Below are 16,984 nucleotides of genomic sequence, written 5' to 3'. Positions count from 1 at the left end.
CCGCCCGGCCCCGAGCGGCCGCGCAGGGGCGAGGGGACGGCGACACCTCGCGGTTAAACTCCCTCATTACCTCGGCCCAGCCGGGGCCCCGCAGCGCTACCGAGCGCAAACCCGCCAGCAGCTGAAGTTTTCCGCTAAGCACCCCAGAGCCTGGGGAGCGGGCACGGCCTCCTTAAACCTCCCTCGGGCTGCGGCTCTTTCCTGGCAGGAAAACCGGCGTGAGAGGGAGCGGCGCGGCCGCCGCCCGACAGCGCCGCGACTCCCGGGGCCCTCCCGCCCCGCCCACGCGTTGCCCCGGCGACGCTCTCCGCCGCGGGGCGGCTGCCGCAGCTCCCTCAGCGAGCCGGACCCGCCGCGGCCCGGCCGGACCCCACCATGCTGCCCGCCCGCCAGCTGGAGGTGGCGGCGGCCCCCGCCGTCCTCTACAGCTACTGCAGCCGGCCCCGCGCCCTGCCCGCTCGCCCCAAGTACCGAGCGCCGCCGGACGCCGCCGAGCCGTGAGTGCCGGTGTCGGCGGGCTGCGCCCTCCGGCCCTGCGGCCTACGCGTCCCCAGCGGGCCGCGCTCCCGCCCTCCGCGCCGCCCCCCCCCCCAACCCGGCTCCCCCGCCGCCTCCCCTCCCCCCCCCCCCCCAAACCGGCTCCCTCGCCGCCCTTCCCGCAGGAGGGGAGCCTCCGCCGCCCGGCCGCCAGGTCCTTCGTCCCATAACTTGGGGCACGGCAGGCTCCGGCCTTTCAGAGGCCCCCTGGCCTGCGTGCGGGGGCCGCGCACCGGCTGCCGCCCTGACCGCGCTGTCTGCGCTTCGTGTTGCAGCGAGAAGGAGCCGCTCCGTTACGCCAACCTCATGTACGACCGCCGAGTAGCGCGTGGCAACACCTACTCCCTTCAAGTCAAACCTGTGGTACGTTTTTATCTGGATCCTGCTGCCGTTTTGTTGAAAAGTAATAGGTAGGGAAAGAAAGCTGTTCCTCTATTTTAAATACTGATGTAATTTTTCACGCAGTCACAGGCCCAGTTAAATTAGCATGTGCCTGTGTTCAGCTTTTCTTTAAAGCACTTAGTTTCACTTGAGTAGTTCTGATTTTTTTTTTTCCAGTTAAGTGCTTGATTATTCCCCCACCCACCACCACATTTCTTCAGTGTAATGATCCTGAGCACAAATCATCGCTGCATAATGTATTATCATATACAGGTGTCATCAGTGAGAATAGTAGCTTTCAGAAAATTGTCTTGGTATCTGAAGTATTTTATTTAACCTGATACAGTAGTAAATGTTTTAGTGATATTTTATTTTTGGAGAATATTTCTGTACAGATAATTTGATTGTGTAAGAATTTAAAGCAGTCTGTATTCTTAAAAGCTACTTTGTGGATATAGCTTTGTTCAGTAGCTGTTTCTTAGAGTGAATTTTGCACATCTTCTGTTTAAGAAGTTCAAAATTCACGTTCATTTCAATTCATAAAAGAGGACTGAATTGAAAAGTTAGTATGGGTTTCTTTTGCTTCATCAGCAATAAAGACCCTATAATTGTTATCTAGCAAACAATTTGTTGATAATATCGTAACTGGACTGAAGTCCCTTTGACCTTCTTAAAGTTTTACCTAGAAACTCTCACTTGTCAGCAAGAACGTGCCATTCTAATATACTTTTATCTCACAAAGAAAAGTTCTGTATACAATATCCACTTCCAAATAATAATTAATCGCTCTTAGTATGAGATGCCATTAGTATGTGACTGTAGGCAGCTGGCATACCTTGTTAGTTTCATGCCTTACAGTCTTTAAGGTAGCTCAAAATTTAGGGTCAGGAAAAAGCAAATCTGAAATGCTAGATTTGTAGCATTAATATCAAACAACAACCTTCATTTTCCTGTAGAGAGAAATTAGTATAATTTTCAAGTATTGTCACGGTCTAACTGTAGCCAGTAACTAAGCACCATGCAGTCACTCCCCCCCTCCCCTCCTCTGGTGGGATGGGGAGGAGAGTTGAGGAAATGGAAAAATTCATTGGTTGAGATAAGAACAATTTAATAATTGAAATAAAATGAAATATAATATTAAGAACAACAATTGTAATGCAAAGGAGAGAGAAAGAGAGAGGAATAAAATCCAAAAGGAATAAAAAATTCAACAGGTAATACACAATACAATTGCTCACCACCCAATGACTGATGCCCAGCCAGTCCCTGAGCAGCAATGCCCTGGATCACTCCCCCAATATACTGAGCATGATGTTCTGCGGTATGGAATATCCCTTTGGCTAGTTCAGGTCAGCTGTCCTGGCTGTGTCCCCTCCCAGTTTTTTGTTCCCCTCCAGCCTTCTTGCTGGCAGGGCCCAAGGAACTGAAAAGACTTGGTATAAACATTACTTAGCAACAACTGAAAACATCAGTGTGTTACCAACATTATTTTCATACTAAATGCAAAACACAGCATCCTACCAACTACTGAAAAGAAAATTAACTCTATCCCAGCCAAAACCAGTATAAGTACAAAAATTACTCTGTTTTGTGGGGTTTTTTTCTTCTTCATCCCTGCTTAGAGCACCCAACCCAATCCCCTAGAGATTCAACGGCAGAGGGAAGCACGGGAAAGAGCACTGGCTAGAAAGCGTGCAAAAGAGCAAATGCAACCAAGAACACCTGAGCCTGTGGAAGGCAGAGAGCACATTCATGTACAGACAGGTAAAAGGCTGAATTTTTAAAAATCTATCTGAAAACAAAAACTTGTGGATCTATATCCACTTACTAAATTGATGATGCAGTTGGTAGAATCATGTGGGGTTAAGGTTAGAATCATAGAACTCTAGAATCAGAGGTTCTCTAATCCTTTCCATTATAACCTCTTATTTTTAGTTGTATTTAATCCACTTGGCTAATTAGTGACATTTTCCCAGAGGCTCTGTTTTTCAGGTTTTAGTCTACATTCTTGAGCACTAGTCAAGACTTCTTGATTTGTTCTTTCTTTTTCCAGTATCATCAGAGAATTTTGGTATATGCTTAAAATAGAGGGGTTTAAAAAATTTTGCTTAAGAGTGCAGTCACATATAAGAATAAGAATACTTTGCAAAGTTGGGGGACACACCCTAATTTACAGTAGGAAACTGCCCTATTTTGGGAAAAACAATTTTATGTGTAGGAAAAACAAACTTTAGCAGTGGGGTAATCACGAGGTGAGTGTAATGTATTGCTGTGCCCTTCGAAAATCTTTTCATATTGGTCTGACTTACAGACTGGGAAAATAGCTGTGTTGCATGCTAATCAGACATGAGCTTTGGTTTCTGAGTGTTCCCTCTGCCCCAGCCCCACTGAACTTCCTATACCACCTCTAATGCACACAGCAGTTTTCACCGTTCAAATACTCTTGAATGCAGAAGGAGGCCGTCTAGTGTGTAAGTCTTGGTCTATTATCCTTTCCACTGACTACCACAGATAATTTTAAGTACTCCACAGACCTTATTTTTTGAGCTAGGCTATTTATCTCTGCAGTAGGAGACAAACAGTTATAATTCAAATGAAACACATGCTCTTACAGATGTGTGGTTACATCAAGGCCACCTCTGGTTGGGCCAGAAGTAGAATATAATTCTTTAGACCCAAAAGATCCAGTGTTCTGTTTTGCCCCATACAATGGAGAAAAAGTTCTGTTTTCAGTATTACTCATTAGTAGATAGGCAGTCATTATCCCTTTTTGAAATCCTATCCCATTGACTACCAAGAATTATTTATTCTGCAAGGTGGGCTGAAATGGTCTAGACTGAATTTGGAAACCTGCTAAGTTAAATGCCTTTTTAGGAATCACTTCCAAGAAGTGCATCTGATGTTACAGAGAATGTGGCATCAGATGGCCTATGCAGCAAAGTGATCTATGTTTTAAGTTGTCTTTTTTTAAAAAAACTTTATAGAATACTTTTTATTGGACTCTGGATATAATTCACACTGCAGAGTTATCAAAATAGCTGAGAGTTAAAATGAAAAGATTCCAACTTCAGTATTCATTGTGCTTTTGATTCTAGAACTGTATTTGGAAGAGATTAGTGACCGGATAGTAGAGGTTGATACAGAATGTCAAACAGATGCATTTTTGGACAGACCACCCACTCCGCTTTTCATACCAGCCAAAACAGGAAAAGATGTGGCCACGCAAATAGAAGAAGGAGAGGTATGAAGCAAAATCAGGTCCAAGAGCACTGTCAAAACACCTCCCATATAAAATATGTTTCTGATGCAAAATTGGGGGAAAACCAGAAAGGAACTTCTCACAGAATATGCCAAAAACAAACAAACGAACAAAAGGTCTCCAATGTTTGCTTTGAGGTTAAATGCAAAATTCAGGAAGGTGCTTCTTCATGTGCACTGGTTCTGCTGCTTTCAGCTAAGAACTACAATGCTGAGAAAAGCTCTCCCCTGTAGAAGTAGCGTCCAGCCCAAGAAGGGGTTGGGAACACAGAAATAGGGTCCAGGTGAGTGCTCTGCTTCTCCCTGGCAGCCCCCCCGCTGGCTGTGGTCGGGTGTGTGGTGTCTCACTCCAGCCCACGCACCACTTAGCCCCCAGTTGCATTCCTGCTTCGGATTTAGCTGACGCTGGCCCCCACCTGCACTTCTCAGGCTGCCTTCAGCACAAGGGCTTTGCTCACCCTCCTTTCCTCCTTGCCACGGTGCTAAGAGCAATTGTGATCAAGGGACATTTCTCTCCGTTTCCCTGACTCCATCCTCAGTTGTTTGACTTTGATGTTGAAGTCAAGCCAATCCTGGAAGTGTTGATTGGGAAAACGGTTGAGCAAGCTTTGCTGGAAGTCATGGAGGAAGAAGAGCTGGCCCAGCTGTGGGCACATCAGTGTGCCTATGCCGAGCTGCGTAATGCAGAGCTTGCTGAAGTACAGCGCCTGGAAGAGCAGGACAGGCGATACAGAGAGGAGAAGGTAGGACTTCCTAACAGCAGAGCAGGCCTCTGCTCACTAGAAGAGAGAAAACCATTTCCAGCACTGAAAGACAAGCTGTGAAATAAGCTGAATATGGTCAAAAGTGTCCTGTCAAATTTCATATTCCTCAAAGCATTTTAGTGCCACATAGCTGCACTCTGTCATTTGCTCTCGTGCACCACCACCATGCTGTTGTGTTTATTTGGAGCAGTCATGCCCCAGTGACCTGGTGTACTTGGACACCTGATCAAGAGGCCAAACCCAACAGCATTTTCCTCTGTAGCTGATACAGCCGTTGCTCAAGGCTTTTTATTATAACTGTTAAATGAGTAGTCAGAGTGCTTGAAAGAGAGACACCTCCTATTATTTCATACCCAAAGCATGCACTACTATATGTGCACACATACATCTCAAGATCTCCAAGTATTAAGCTCTATTAGTACTTCCTAGGAAATAGGAATAAACAAAAAAGGCAAGTCTTAATCACTCACTATTAATCAGCCTTGTATAACTGGGATTTTTAATATTTTCCTGGACCAATTTGAGTTTTAATCTTTTCTTACATCAAATAGGATATAATACTGGAAAAATAAAAAGTTTGGGAAATCCTGACCCAACTTCATCTCATTCCAAGGCCAATGATCAGCTTGATCTGCAGTAATAAAGCAGAGTCGTGAGATCAATGCATAGTAGTGTATTAAAGAAGGGTCTCATTTGGCCTGCTAGAAGGCCCTTATTTTACAGACCTGCCAAAATGAGAAAAAGTATACTGAAGGAATGTGGTTCCCTCTAGTCCTTGTGGATTTTAGTACTCCGTAGATTGAGTACAAGCTGGCTTTCAAGCACCCTTTCATATGAGGATTTTTTGTGGAAGTTAGAGGCCACAAATACCAGGTAGAGACCATAAGTATCTGTACTTTTTATTATCTTTGCTATTTATAACTCTCACACTGTGATCATTCTTCAAAGTCTAGATCAAAAGAGTAGCAGCTAAAGGCCTGGAAGTTTAACATGCAATACTGCCTTGACAGGAACGTCGCAAACGCCAGCACATGCAAATGCTGCAGAAACAGAAAGAGACTACAGAGAAAATTGCAGCTCGGGCATTCGCTCAGCGTTACTTGGCTGATCTCATTCCCTCAGTCTTCAACAATCTTCGTGATAGTGGATTTTTTTATGACCCTATAGAAAGAGGTTTGTATGTATTATTTTTTTTTAATATGTGAACTGAGTAATATAAAGCTCAAAACAACCACGAAACGTAGCTTATTGTTCTGTTGTTTAGAATAATGTCATAAGACTTTATTCTTTACATTTGTGGCCAAACAGATAATTTCCAACCTCATACATTTAACACAAACATTATTGGACATCTGTACAAGTAGTCAAGACTAAGCAAAAGCTGACAGTGTGACAATGAGAAGAGCTGCTTTTGAACTGGAGAGAAATAAATGGGTGGTTAGGATTGGTAGAGCTGAGAGATCCAAAGTGAAGTAGATGTATTTTGATAGGACATGAAAAGAAATCCATATGTCATTCTGAATCTTTTTTAGTGATTATCAGAGCAAAGGAGAGATTAGTTAATTAGAATTAGGCCCCAAAAATAATTTTGGAATTGTACATTGGTGACTTCCAACTGTTTAGAATCAGCAGCATTTCTTTTGGGCTACCTTGCTGGACCCCACTTCCCCAGACCCTGCACGGATGCACAGACCACAGTTTGGGAATGGTTACACTCTCCAGAATGAGTCATGGGGTAAATGCAGGAACTGAGTGTATTTTGCAAACAGGACAGGCTTTGGGACCATGGTGTACAAAGGGTATGATCTGAGAAAAACATGGGTGAGAAAGCTCTTTAGTCAGAGGGAACAAATGCTTTCAGCAGACCAGAAGCCAGATGTCTTTGGAAAGCAAGGCAGGAAATGTTATTCTCCTGACTTGTTCAGGATATTTTCATCTCATTAGAACATTACTGTGTATCTCATCTGTGCTAGCCTTTCAGGGGTGCCAGACCCTTTGGAAAATCACTGCAGTTGAGAGGACTCTGGTCTTGGTCCGTAACGATAAGGAACCTCAGTAAGAGAGACAAGAGATAAGAAACCCAACAACACCTGAGAGATTTCATCTGGCTCTTGCAGAGCAAGTGTCTTTTGGCAAAGATGTTCATCCCTTAATGGTCACAGCAAATAAAAAGTGGCCCCAAGATCCTGTTGCTCACTTTTTTTTTCTTTCTTTCTTCCTGCTAAATTCTTACAGATATTGAGACAGAATTCCTTCCGTGGCTGATGACAGAAGTGGAAGAAACACTAGAGAAGAAGGTTCTGGGGAGGACAGTGCTTGACTGTAAGTTACCAAATCCCGGAATGTAATCTGGCTGCTTGATGTCCTTGATTGTTTTTTTCGCAGTCAGAACAAATATCACACAGGGTCACTGTGGGTTAAGGTAGGAGGTGTCATTTTAGCAAGAATGCCAAGTACCCATGGCTTTTTGTGGTGTGGGGTTTTTTTATTTTTTTGGGGTGGGGGTGTGGCTTAAACTATATCAAAACATTTTTAATGTTGAAAAACTACTACTACATACACCTCAGCAGTGGATTCTCCACTGAAATAATAAAATTGCCGCACTCTTTGCTGGCTTTATACTGTTTGAGATGTGTTCACAGAATGGTCAGAGTTGGAAGGGGCCTCTGGAGATCATCTGGTTCAACCCGCTGCTAAAGCAGGTTCACCTACAGCCGGTTGCACAGAGTCATGTCCAGGCGGGTTTTGAATGTCTCCAGAGGAGACGCCACACTCTCTCTGGGCAGCCTGCTCCTGTGCTCTGTCACCCTCAAAGTAAAGTTCTTCTTTGTATTCAGATGGAACTTCCTGTGTTGCAGTTTGTGCCTGTTGCCCCTTGTCCTGTCACTGGGCACCACTGAACAGAGCCCGGCCCCATCCTCTTGGCATTTGCCCTGAAGACATTTGTATACAGTGATAAGATCCCTGCTCAGTCTTCTCTTCTCCAGACTAAACAGGCCCAGCTCTCTCAGCCTTTCCTCATGAGGAAGATGCTCCAGTCCTCTCATCATCTCTGTAGCCCTCCGCTGGGCCCTCTCCAGTGGTTCCCTGTCTCTCTTCCACTGGGGAGCCCAGACCTGGACACAGTGCTCCAGATGCGGCCTCACCAGGGCAGAGCAGAAGGGGAGGACAACCTCCCTCGACCTGCTGGCCATGGTCCTTCTAAGTCACCCCAGGATCCCAGTGGCCTTCTTGGACACCAGGACACACTGCTGGCTCATGGTCAGCTTGGTGTCCTCCAGGACTCCCAGGTCCTTCTCCACAGAGCTGCCTTCCAGCAGGTCAGCCCCAGCCTGTGCTGGTGCAGGGGGCTGTTCCTCCCCAGGTGCAGGACCCTACAAATTGGCTTTGTTGAACTTCATTGGGTTCCCTTCTGCCCAACTCTCCAGCCTGCCCAGGTCTCACTGGATGGCAGCACAGCCTGCTGGTGTATCAGCCACTCCTGCCAGTTCTGTATCACCAGCAAACTCACTGAGGGTACCCTGTGTCCCTTCATCCAGGGCTCTGATGAGTAAGTTGGACATGACTGGACCAAGTACTGACCCCTGGGGAACACCACTGGCTACAGGCCTCCAGCCTGACTCTGCATCATGGTTCACAACCCTCTGAGCTCTGCCATTCAGCCAGTTCTCAATCCACCTCGCTATCCACTGATCTAACCCACACTGCCTGAGCTTAACTATGAGGATGTTATGGAGGACAGTGTCAAAAGCCTTGCTGAAGTCAAGATGGACAACATGCACTGCTCTCCCCTTATCTACCCAGCCAGTCATTCCATCATAGAAGCCTATCAGGTTTGTCAGGCATGATTTCCCCTTAGTGAATTCATGTTGACTGTTCCTGATGACCTTCTTTTCCTCTACATGCTCAGAGATGACCTCCAGGATGAGCTGTTCCATGACCTTTCCAGGGATGGAGGGGAAGCTGACAGGCCTGTAGTTTCATGGGTCCTCCTTGTTGCCCTTTTTGAAGACTGGACTGACATTGGCTTTCCTCCAGTCCTCAGGCACCTCTCCTGTCCTCCATGACCTTTCAAAGATGGAGAGCCTTGGCAATAACATCTGCCAGCTCCCTCAGCACTTGGGGGTGCATCCCATTAGGGCCTATGGATTTGTGTCTGTCAGGTTTGCTTAAGTGGTCTCTAACAGGATCCTCCTCATCCATGGGAAAGTCTTCCCTTCTCCAGACTTCATCTCTCACTTCCAGGGTCTGGGAAACCTGAGGGTCAGCCTTGGCAGTGAAGACTGAAGTGAAGAAGGCATTCAGTAACTCTGCCTTCTCTGTGTCCTTCGTCACCAGGGCACCCACCTCATTCAGCAGTGGGCCCACGCTTTCCCTAGTCATCCCTTTCCTACTGATGTACTTGAAGAAGCCCTTCCTGTTGTCCTTGACATCCCTTGTTAGATTTAATTTCAGACAGACCTTAGCCTTCCTTGTCACCTTCCTGCACGCTTTGACAGTATCCCTGTTTTCCTCCCAAGTGGCCTGTCCCTTTACCACACCCTGTAAACTTCTTTCTTCTGTTTGGGGTTTGCCAGAAGTTCCTTGTTTATCCATGTTGATACTGGGAGACGCAATACATTTGGCAGGAACAGAATGGTTAAAGAACACCATTATTTTCTCTGCTACAGAACTCTTATTTCTCACGTGTTACACAGCCACCATTGCCGTGCCACTCTCTGTAGTGTGCCTGTTGTGCCAGTGGGACAGCAAAGCCCATTCTGTCTACAGCCACATGTATACCATGAACATCACTTGTTCGTGTAAGCTCCTTGAGCTATGGAGTAACATGTTCATCCTGCATGAAAGGAGAAGAGAAGGATAATCGTAGGCCATGGTTGACTGAGAAGTCAGGTGACCAACACTTTTAATCAAAACAAGGCCTTACCTCCTCAGCAGTCAAAAATCATGCCCTTGCTTTTGAAATAGATTAAAATATCAGCCTCTTTTGGGCTAGTTCAACCTAAGTATTCAGGTTCTTTCATTAGGCAGTCTTCAGAGGCTGCAGGTGAAACACCTGAACAGTCTAAACTCTGTCTTGTGTAGAAACACAAAATCATGATGAGTGCATGTTATAGAATCACAGAATGGTTTGGATTGGAAGGGACCTTAAAGATCATCTAGTTCTAACCCCCCTGCAGTGGACAGGGACACCATCCACTAGAACAGGTTGTTCAGAGCTCCATGCAGCCTGGTCTTGAACACTTCCAGGGACGGGGCATCCACAACTTCTCTGGGCAACCTGTTCCAGGATCTCACCACCCTCACAGTAAAGAATTTCTTCCCAAGATCGAATCTAAATCTATCCACTTTCAGTTTAAAGCCATTAACCTGTTGTCCTGTCACTACATGCCCTTGTAAATAGTCTCTCTCCAGTTTCTTGTAGGCCCCTTTTGGATACTGGAAGGCTGCTATTAGGTGTCCCTGGAGCCTTCTCTTGTCCAGGCCAAAAAACCCCAACTCTCTCAGCCTGTCTTCATAGGAGAGGTGCTCCAGCCCTCTGATCATCTTCATGGACCTCCAGCAGATCCCTGTCCTTCTTATGCTGGGAGCCCCAGCGCTGAATGCAGTACTCCAGGTGGGGTCTCATGAGAGCAGACTCCCTTGACCTGCTGGTCAAGCTTCTTTTGATGCAGCCCAGGGTACAAAGATTGGCTCTCTGAGCTGCAAGCACATATTACTGAGCTGTGTTGAGCTTCTTGTCAACCAACACCCCTCGAGTCTTTCTCCTCATGGCTGCTCTCAATCTATTCTCTGCCCAGCCTGTATTTGTGCTTGGGATTGCCTTGACCCACATGCAGGACCTTGCACTTGGCCGTGTTGAACTTCATGAGGTTTGCACAGGCCCAGCTCTCAAGTCTGTCAAGGTCCCTTTGGATGACATCCCTGCCCTCCCGCATGTTGACTGCACCATGCAGCTTGGTATCATATCTAGTCACCCACTGTTGAACAAACATCCTCTCTGCAAAAGGAACTGCAAATTGCATTCTCCAAGTTTTGTAGAGGCAGACACAGCCTCAGCTGAAGTAGTTGGTGGCTTCTCTCCCCACTTATGCAGAAGCCATATGGGGACAGTCGAAGGATCCATCGTTAACCTATTTGAATGAAGCTGCCTACTTAAAGGATTTATTTTGTCACTGTCCAATAAAAGACTGAACTACAAAGGAAGAACCTTCAGTGTAAGGCAGTTAGGTTTGTCCTCTCAGAGATGACCATTCCCTCCTTTTCTTCCTGAAGTCAGCTCATGAATTAACAATGGAACTTAATACGTGTCCTATTTTCTGCATTAAACGTCTCTTCTTTCATTGTTGGCCTCTGTTTTTCATATTTAAATGATGTATATCAAAGTGAGTGTTGATTTTTTGTTGTTGTATCCATTGGAAGGGGTATAATGAAAAATTCACAAAGGCTAAGCCGCAAAAATAGTAAAGAATAGGTGCTTTACAGCTGCTTTTCAGAAAGAAGATCTTTTGATGCCTCCCATAGTTCCAGTATTTCCCACTGCCAAAAACACCACGCTGTGTGCAACCCGGCTAGTTCTTATTCCTGGTGGGGTGACCTGCTCTGGAACTAAGGAACAACAGTGAAGAAATGTATAAAACCATCCAGGTGAACCCTTTAAAATCACTGCTTTCAGGGTAAACTGCTTATTTGGCTGGAACTAGGCTCCAGCAGCAGGGATGTTTTTTCTCATTCAAGTGTTCTTTCATTTTTAGTGTTATTTTTGGTTTTTTCCCATTTAAGAAGTTATAGGTCAGTAATATATAAAATAATCTCAAATTACAGGTTTTTTTCCTCTGTGCATTAATGGTGGCTTTCTCTGTTTCAGCCTTGATTCGTACAGTGGTTGAAAAACGGTTAGATGCATTTAGCCATAAGCCTCTGTCTGATGAGACAGAGGCACCTGCTGAAGAGCTCAGGCCAGCAGATGCAGCACCCCAGGCGAACAGTGAGACAGACGCTGCTGACCAACTGGTTGCAGAGAAAGAAGGGGGTGACCAACCTGTTGCTGATGAACACCCTTCACGTCACGTCTCTTTCCAGTTAGAAGAGTCGGATCAAGCAGGAACAGGGGATTTAGAAACTGAGTAACAAGCAGGCAAGTCATCAAGTAAGTGGAGATGAATGGCTTAGAAAGAAGAAATGAATTCCTATCTATTTACAAGTATTGTGCCCTAGCCATGCTGAAGGATGAACCTAAGCAACAGCAGAGCATGGAAGTGTGTTTCCATATGCTGGTTTCAGGCTATAAGAATCAAGAGGGACGTTACTAGTGCAGTGAATGGCAGTGAAATTCTGTCCCAAAACCTGGTATATTTATAGTTGAAAAATAATGCTGTCTCACACCCAGTGCTAGAAGGTCATGAGAAGGACATTGAGAGCATTCTAACAACCTTTGCGAGTGCATTGATAACATTCTCAGAACAGAATTTCTTTACTTTCCCTATATTGAAAGGTAGCTACTACAACACTTAGATAAACCTGGTTTTGCTCATGTTAGTCTCTCCTTTCCTGACAATCTTGGATGGGCATCTCAGTAGGTAATAGAGCAAAGGCTGTTGTTCCTGAAGCTTTTCAGGGTCAAAGAGTTACCTGTCACTGGGAATTGCTGCCAGTGCAAAATCCTCGGCTTCCTGACTCCTGGTGTAAGGGGCTGGAGACACATGCTAAGTCCAGTCTCCGTTTTCTTTGCAATGTTCCTTTCCTGCTGCTTCACTGGTGGAAATGGTACCAGACGTGACTGACAAGATGCGCTTGCACTACCATGTGTATCTGTCTGTACACAGGCCAGCTCCTCAAGTGGGGCATTCCCACTCATAAAAGCACATCTTCATTGCAGCAACACCATTTCCTTGCTAGCTGTGCCTGTGGAAAAAGTCCTGCCTTGTCCAGACTGCTTTGTGCTGCCTCCTCTCTGCAGGTCAGCTGGCTATATCTCAGTCTGAGAATGGGGATGTCAGGAATGACAGCTGAAGAGATAAGGACCTGTGCCGCATCTCATACCCTCAAAAGGGATGTTGAAACGGAACAAGGTCTTAAAAAAATTAGTCAGGATGAGTTTGGTACAATGCTCTGGGTGATGCTCTGTTTGTGTTGAGAAAGGAATGTACTCTGAATAATTAGAAAAGGTTCCACTGAGGACGTTAAAGGAATATACTCAATAATAGGAAAAGTACTCTGAATAAGAAAAGGTTCCACTAAATGATGTTAAAGGAATGTACTCTAAATAATTAGAAAAGATAAGGTGGGTACCTGAAGGAGATAAGGAGACCAGTCAGGAAATCGTTGAACAAAGAAAGCTGAAAGGTTTACTCCACCTAGATCCCACCTATTATGAATGGAATGATTAGTTGTCAAAATCAAATTAATATGTATGTAAAGATGTTGCAACCTCTCACGAAAACTGTATAAATTACTTAACTTTTCACTGAAAACTTCGGAGCTAGTTTGTCCGGTGCGAATCGGTTAGCTCCCTAACATTGCATGAAATAAATACCTTTGCTGCTTAAAGACAAAATTTGTCTCTGAGCGGTTACTCTGCTGTTTTGGCATCAATGTCCAGACTTTTCACTGCGCCACTTGTACGCGTGGCTTCCAAGGCAGATGCTGCCTCCCCTCCATCCTGAGCTAGGACATCCAGTGAAATCAGGGCAGCTATTGCTTACGTGGAAAAGCTCCCTTGGAAGGTCTCAGGTATTTACCTCTCTCTGAAGGTAGCTGAAAATCAGAAGTAAGGAGAAGTATCCACCCACAAATCCACTCAGTGGCTTGATGTAATATGAATGTATTAAAACTGAGTGTCTAGAGTCACATAGTACAGATTGTAGACAAACACACCCATGGATGCTTTTCAAAGCTGAAATATTCCCCTGTAAACTCCTCCTCTGTTTGCTAAGTTGACAGTATTTCAACAAAGTATGCTTGTTTTTTCACTTATGATTGATTCCTCAAAGCATCCAGCAAAATGTGTTGCATGTGAAATTAAGGTAGTCTGTGCTCGGTCTATAAGTTTATAAGAAGAATTTATTTTTATGCATATGACTGGAATTGGAAGCTTGAAATAAAACTATGGTTTACACATTGAAGTTGGTGGGAGGTTTACCTCAATTTCAGTTGGACCAAGATTTTGCATTGTTTTTTTCCCTGTGATGATGGAGACTCCTGTCACTTCAGATAGATCAGGTAAATTACTTCAGGCTAATTTTATCTAGAGAAATGAAAAGGCTTTTTGACATGATTCATGAGAATTGTAAATGTTTCAGCTCATTTTCAGAACACTGTATGTCAGTTTTAAGGATTCCTCGTCACTGAATGATTGTTTTGTCATGTGTTTACAGGAGACAGCATAATCTCGAGGACTGCCATAATCATTCCTGAAAAGATTCAAATAAATGCTGACTTGAGTATTTGGGTTTGGAACATTACAAGAGGAAGGTGATCACCTGGAATATCTTCATTTTTGTCACTCCTGCTCTGTGTTTGATTGCTAGAAATTTTACTTGAAGTGTTGAATTATTCTATTTAAATAAGTTGTAGTATTATTATGTAGTCTGAAATTATTATTAAAAAATAATGAATTGTATGCCCTGCTTTTTTACTTCATTAGAACTTATAGGTATAACTCAAGTATTGTGTATTGGTGTAGATTTTGCTGTAACTGGTTGTTTTTATGAGGCCACACAGCCGTGAAGCTTTCTTTATACCTTACTGGCAGTTCTCCATTAATAGCCCTGTACTTGAATTCAGCCCCAGATACAGGCAGGTTGGCAGGGGAGGGGACCCCTCACACCCTGTTGGTCACTCAAGAAACGGAAAACCATGAGCAACAGTAAGGAGGGGAAGAGGGATTTGGGGTAATGGCATAGCTGTCACCTGTTAGGGGTGATGCCGGCAGACACGCAGGCGGTGTGGCGCAAGCCTTGCCTCTGACAGGGTGGCTCAGGGGCTGGCGTTCAGGTGGCTGGGGGAGCCACTTCAGCCCAGCCCTAGCGTGAGCACTGCATCCCTCGCACCGCATCCCCGCGGGGGCCCCTCCTGATGCCCTTCCCCTCCAAATGCCCTTTCTCAGGTCAGTATCTCCGGCAGCAGTTGTCCCCGGCAGGCAGGTAAGCCGCAGAGTAGCCAGCTCTGCACCCGCGGTGGCCCGGGGGTGGTCTCGCATGTGCATGCGAGGGGGAGCGGGGAGGGGACAGAGGCAGCCGGCACTGCAGGCGCTAGAGGGCAGGGCAGCCCACGGCAATCCGGCTGCAGAAAGACACTGATGTCACCTGCTGCACACGGTGCACGCTGCAGTAGTGACACCTGTCTGGACTTACCTCCTCTTCTAAACCCCAAAGTTGTTGACCTTTTGCAAAATCTACTCATAACATGAGGAGCCAACACTCAGGGTCTCCCAATACAGTCCACACTGAGCTCACAGAACCGCAGAAAAGACATACTGCCTGGCCCTGACTCAGTTTGCGAGATCCTCTTGATATTAACGGACCAAACGGGACCCTCTGCATTTCTCCACTGCACACTGGCAGACTGGGAGCGTTTTGGTGAGAGTAAAGTTCATGGCTGGTTTGCTGCTGGCAGAAGTCATGGGTTTCAAAGAGCTGCAGAGAGAACAAATAAAAAGAATACACCTGTGAAAGTGTTTGCTTGCTTCTTATATGCATGCCTTGAACATGAACCTCACCTTATCAATCTCTAATGGCATCAGCCTTGGGAGCCTGCAGAAGCTGTATTACATTAACAGCAACAGTATACAGCAATATACAGCAACAGCCCTGTGGTGTTCACCAAGCCATGAAGACTCCTCTCCTGCCCTCCTGCAGGAGACTCCTTCAGACCAGCATGACAGTATCTGTCATAGTGAAACTATTTCAGTGTGCTTTCTCACTGCTAGGGTTTCTTTACTGGTACAAACCAGAAGCTAGACATGACACAGAGCACATTTCAGTGGTCTAGCTGTGATGCTGCTTCATGGCAGTATCGTTGTAGTTATAAACCACCTTATGTTGCCTCACTTATCCTTAGCCCCACCACAAACGTTTGGCACTCTTCAGGTTGCCCAGACCTTGGCTATTAACATACAATACTAGATACATATACTGTCCCTGGCAGTTTAAGTTAAGAAATCCGACAGTGAACTGTAGCACCCATAGTGGCGGCATATCCCATGCTGCTGACTGCCGTGGGGTTCATGATTTCTGGCAAAAAGTCTGGCAAAGAGGCTGGTGCAATAATGCTTGAAGCTGCCTCAGAAAGATTACTTTTACCTATCAGAGTCCTAGCTGGATTTTACAGTCACTGCTGAGACAATGTGTACTGTGAAAAATGACCTAACAGTGGAATTTGACTTAATAGAAATTGTGATTGAATCATGTTTTGGCAATTGAAATATCTACTTTAAACATACCTTTTTTTAAGATGATCGTGTTGGAAAGTACTCATACGTATGATGAGTTACAGAGTATACCTAAAGATTTTTTAAGGGGAAAATACCATCAGGCAAACCATTACCATTTCAATTAATGGTAATTAATCAATCAAATACATTTGTTTCAAACAGAGCTGACATAATACTCGAGTTATCTACAGTTCCCAAAACCACAGCGTGCTGAATCACAGGCTCACTGAAAGGTCTAGCTAGGTTGGAAGGGATCCCTGGTCATCTGCTCCAAACTCTTCTAAAAGCAGGGCCCTAGATTAGGCTGGACTTTGGCTGGCTGGGGTATAGCACTGCTTAAAGGTGTTTGGGGTGCCTGGGGGCCTGCAAGCTGAGCAGCAACGTCCCTTGCAGCCATGAAGGCAAACTATGTCCCAGGTTTTGTCAGCAATAGCATAACCAACAGATGCCATTATGAGGCACTCTATTTGGCACTTGTTGGTCCACACCTGGAGGACTGAGCCCAGCTGTGGTCTTCCCCAGTTCCAAAGAGTAACTAAAAAATTGGGGAGGGTCCTGTGGAGGGCCGCAGAGATGTTCAAATGCAGAGAACTTGCCCCAGGAAGCAAGG

General features: G+C 45.4%; 1 protein-coding gene across 1 annotated transcript; it reads left to right on the top strand.

Moving 5' to 3' along the window:
* Positions 1-255: 255 nt before the first annotated feature.
* Positions 256-14,606, top strand: RSPH3 (radial spoke head 3). The gene is made up of 9 exons (XM_055811115.1): positions 256-497; positions 813-900; positions 2,541-2,682; positions 4,014-4,159; positions 4,716-4,919; positions 5,951-6,113; positions 7,176-7,262; positions 11,809-12,090; positions 14,318-14,606. Exons 1-8 carry the CDS (start codon positions 376-378, stop codon positions 12,069-12,071), a joined length of 1,215 nt encoding a protein of 404 aa, XP_055667090.1. The 5' UTR covers positions 256-375; the 3' UTR covers positions 12,072-12,090; positions 14,318-14,606.
* Positions 14,607-16,984: the final 2,378 nt, after the last annotated feature.

The sequence above is a fragment of the Falco peregrinus genome, chromosome 7 (genome assembly GCF_023634155.1).
Source record: "Falco peregrinus isolate bFalPer1 chromosome 7, bFalPer1.pri, whole genome shotgun sequence".
Classification (NCBI taxonomy): Eukaryota; Metazoa; Chordata; class Aves; order Falconiformes; family Falconidae; genus Falco; species Falco peregrinus.
Note: the sequence above shows the minus strand (reverse complement) of the source record. Positions and strands in the feature narration are given on the sequence as shown.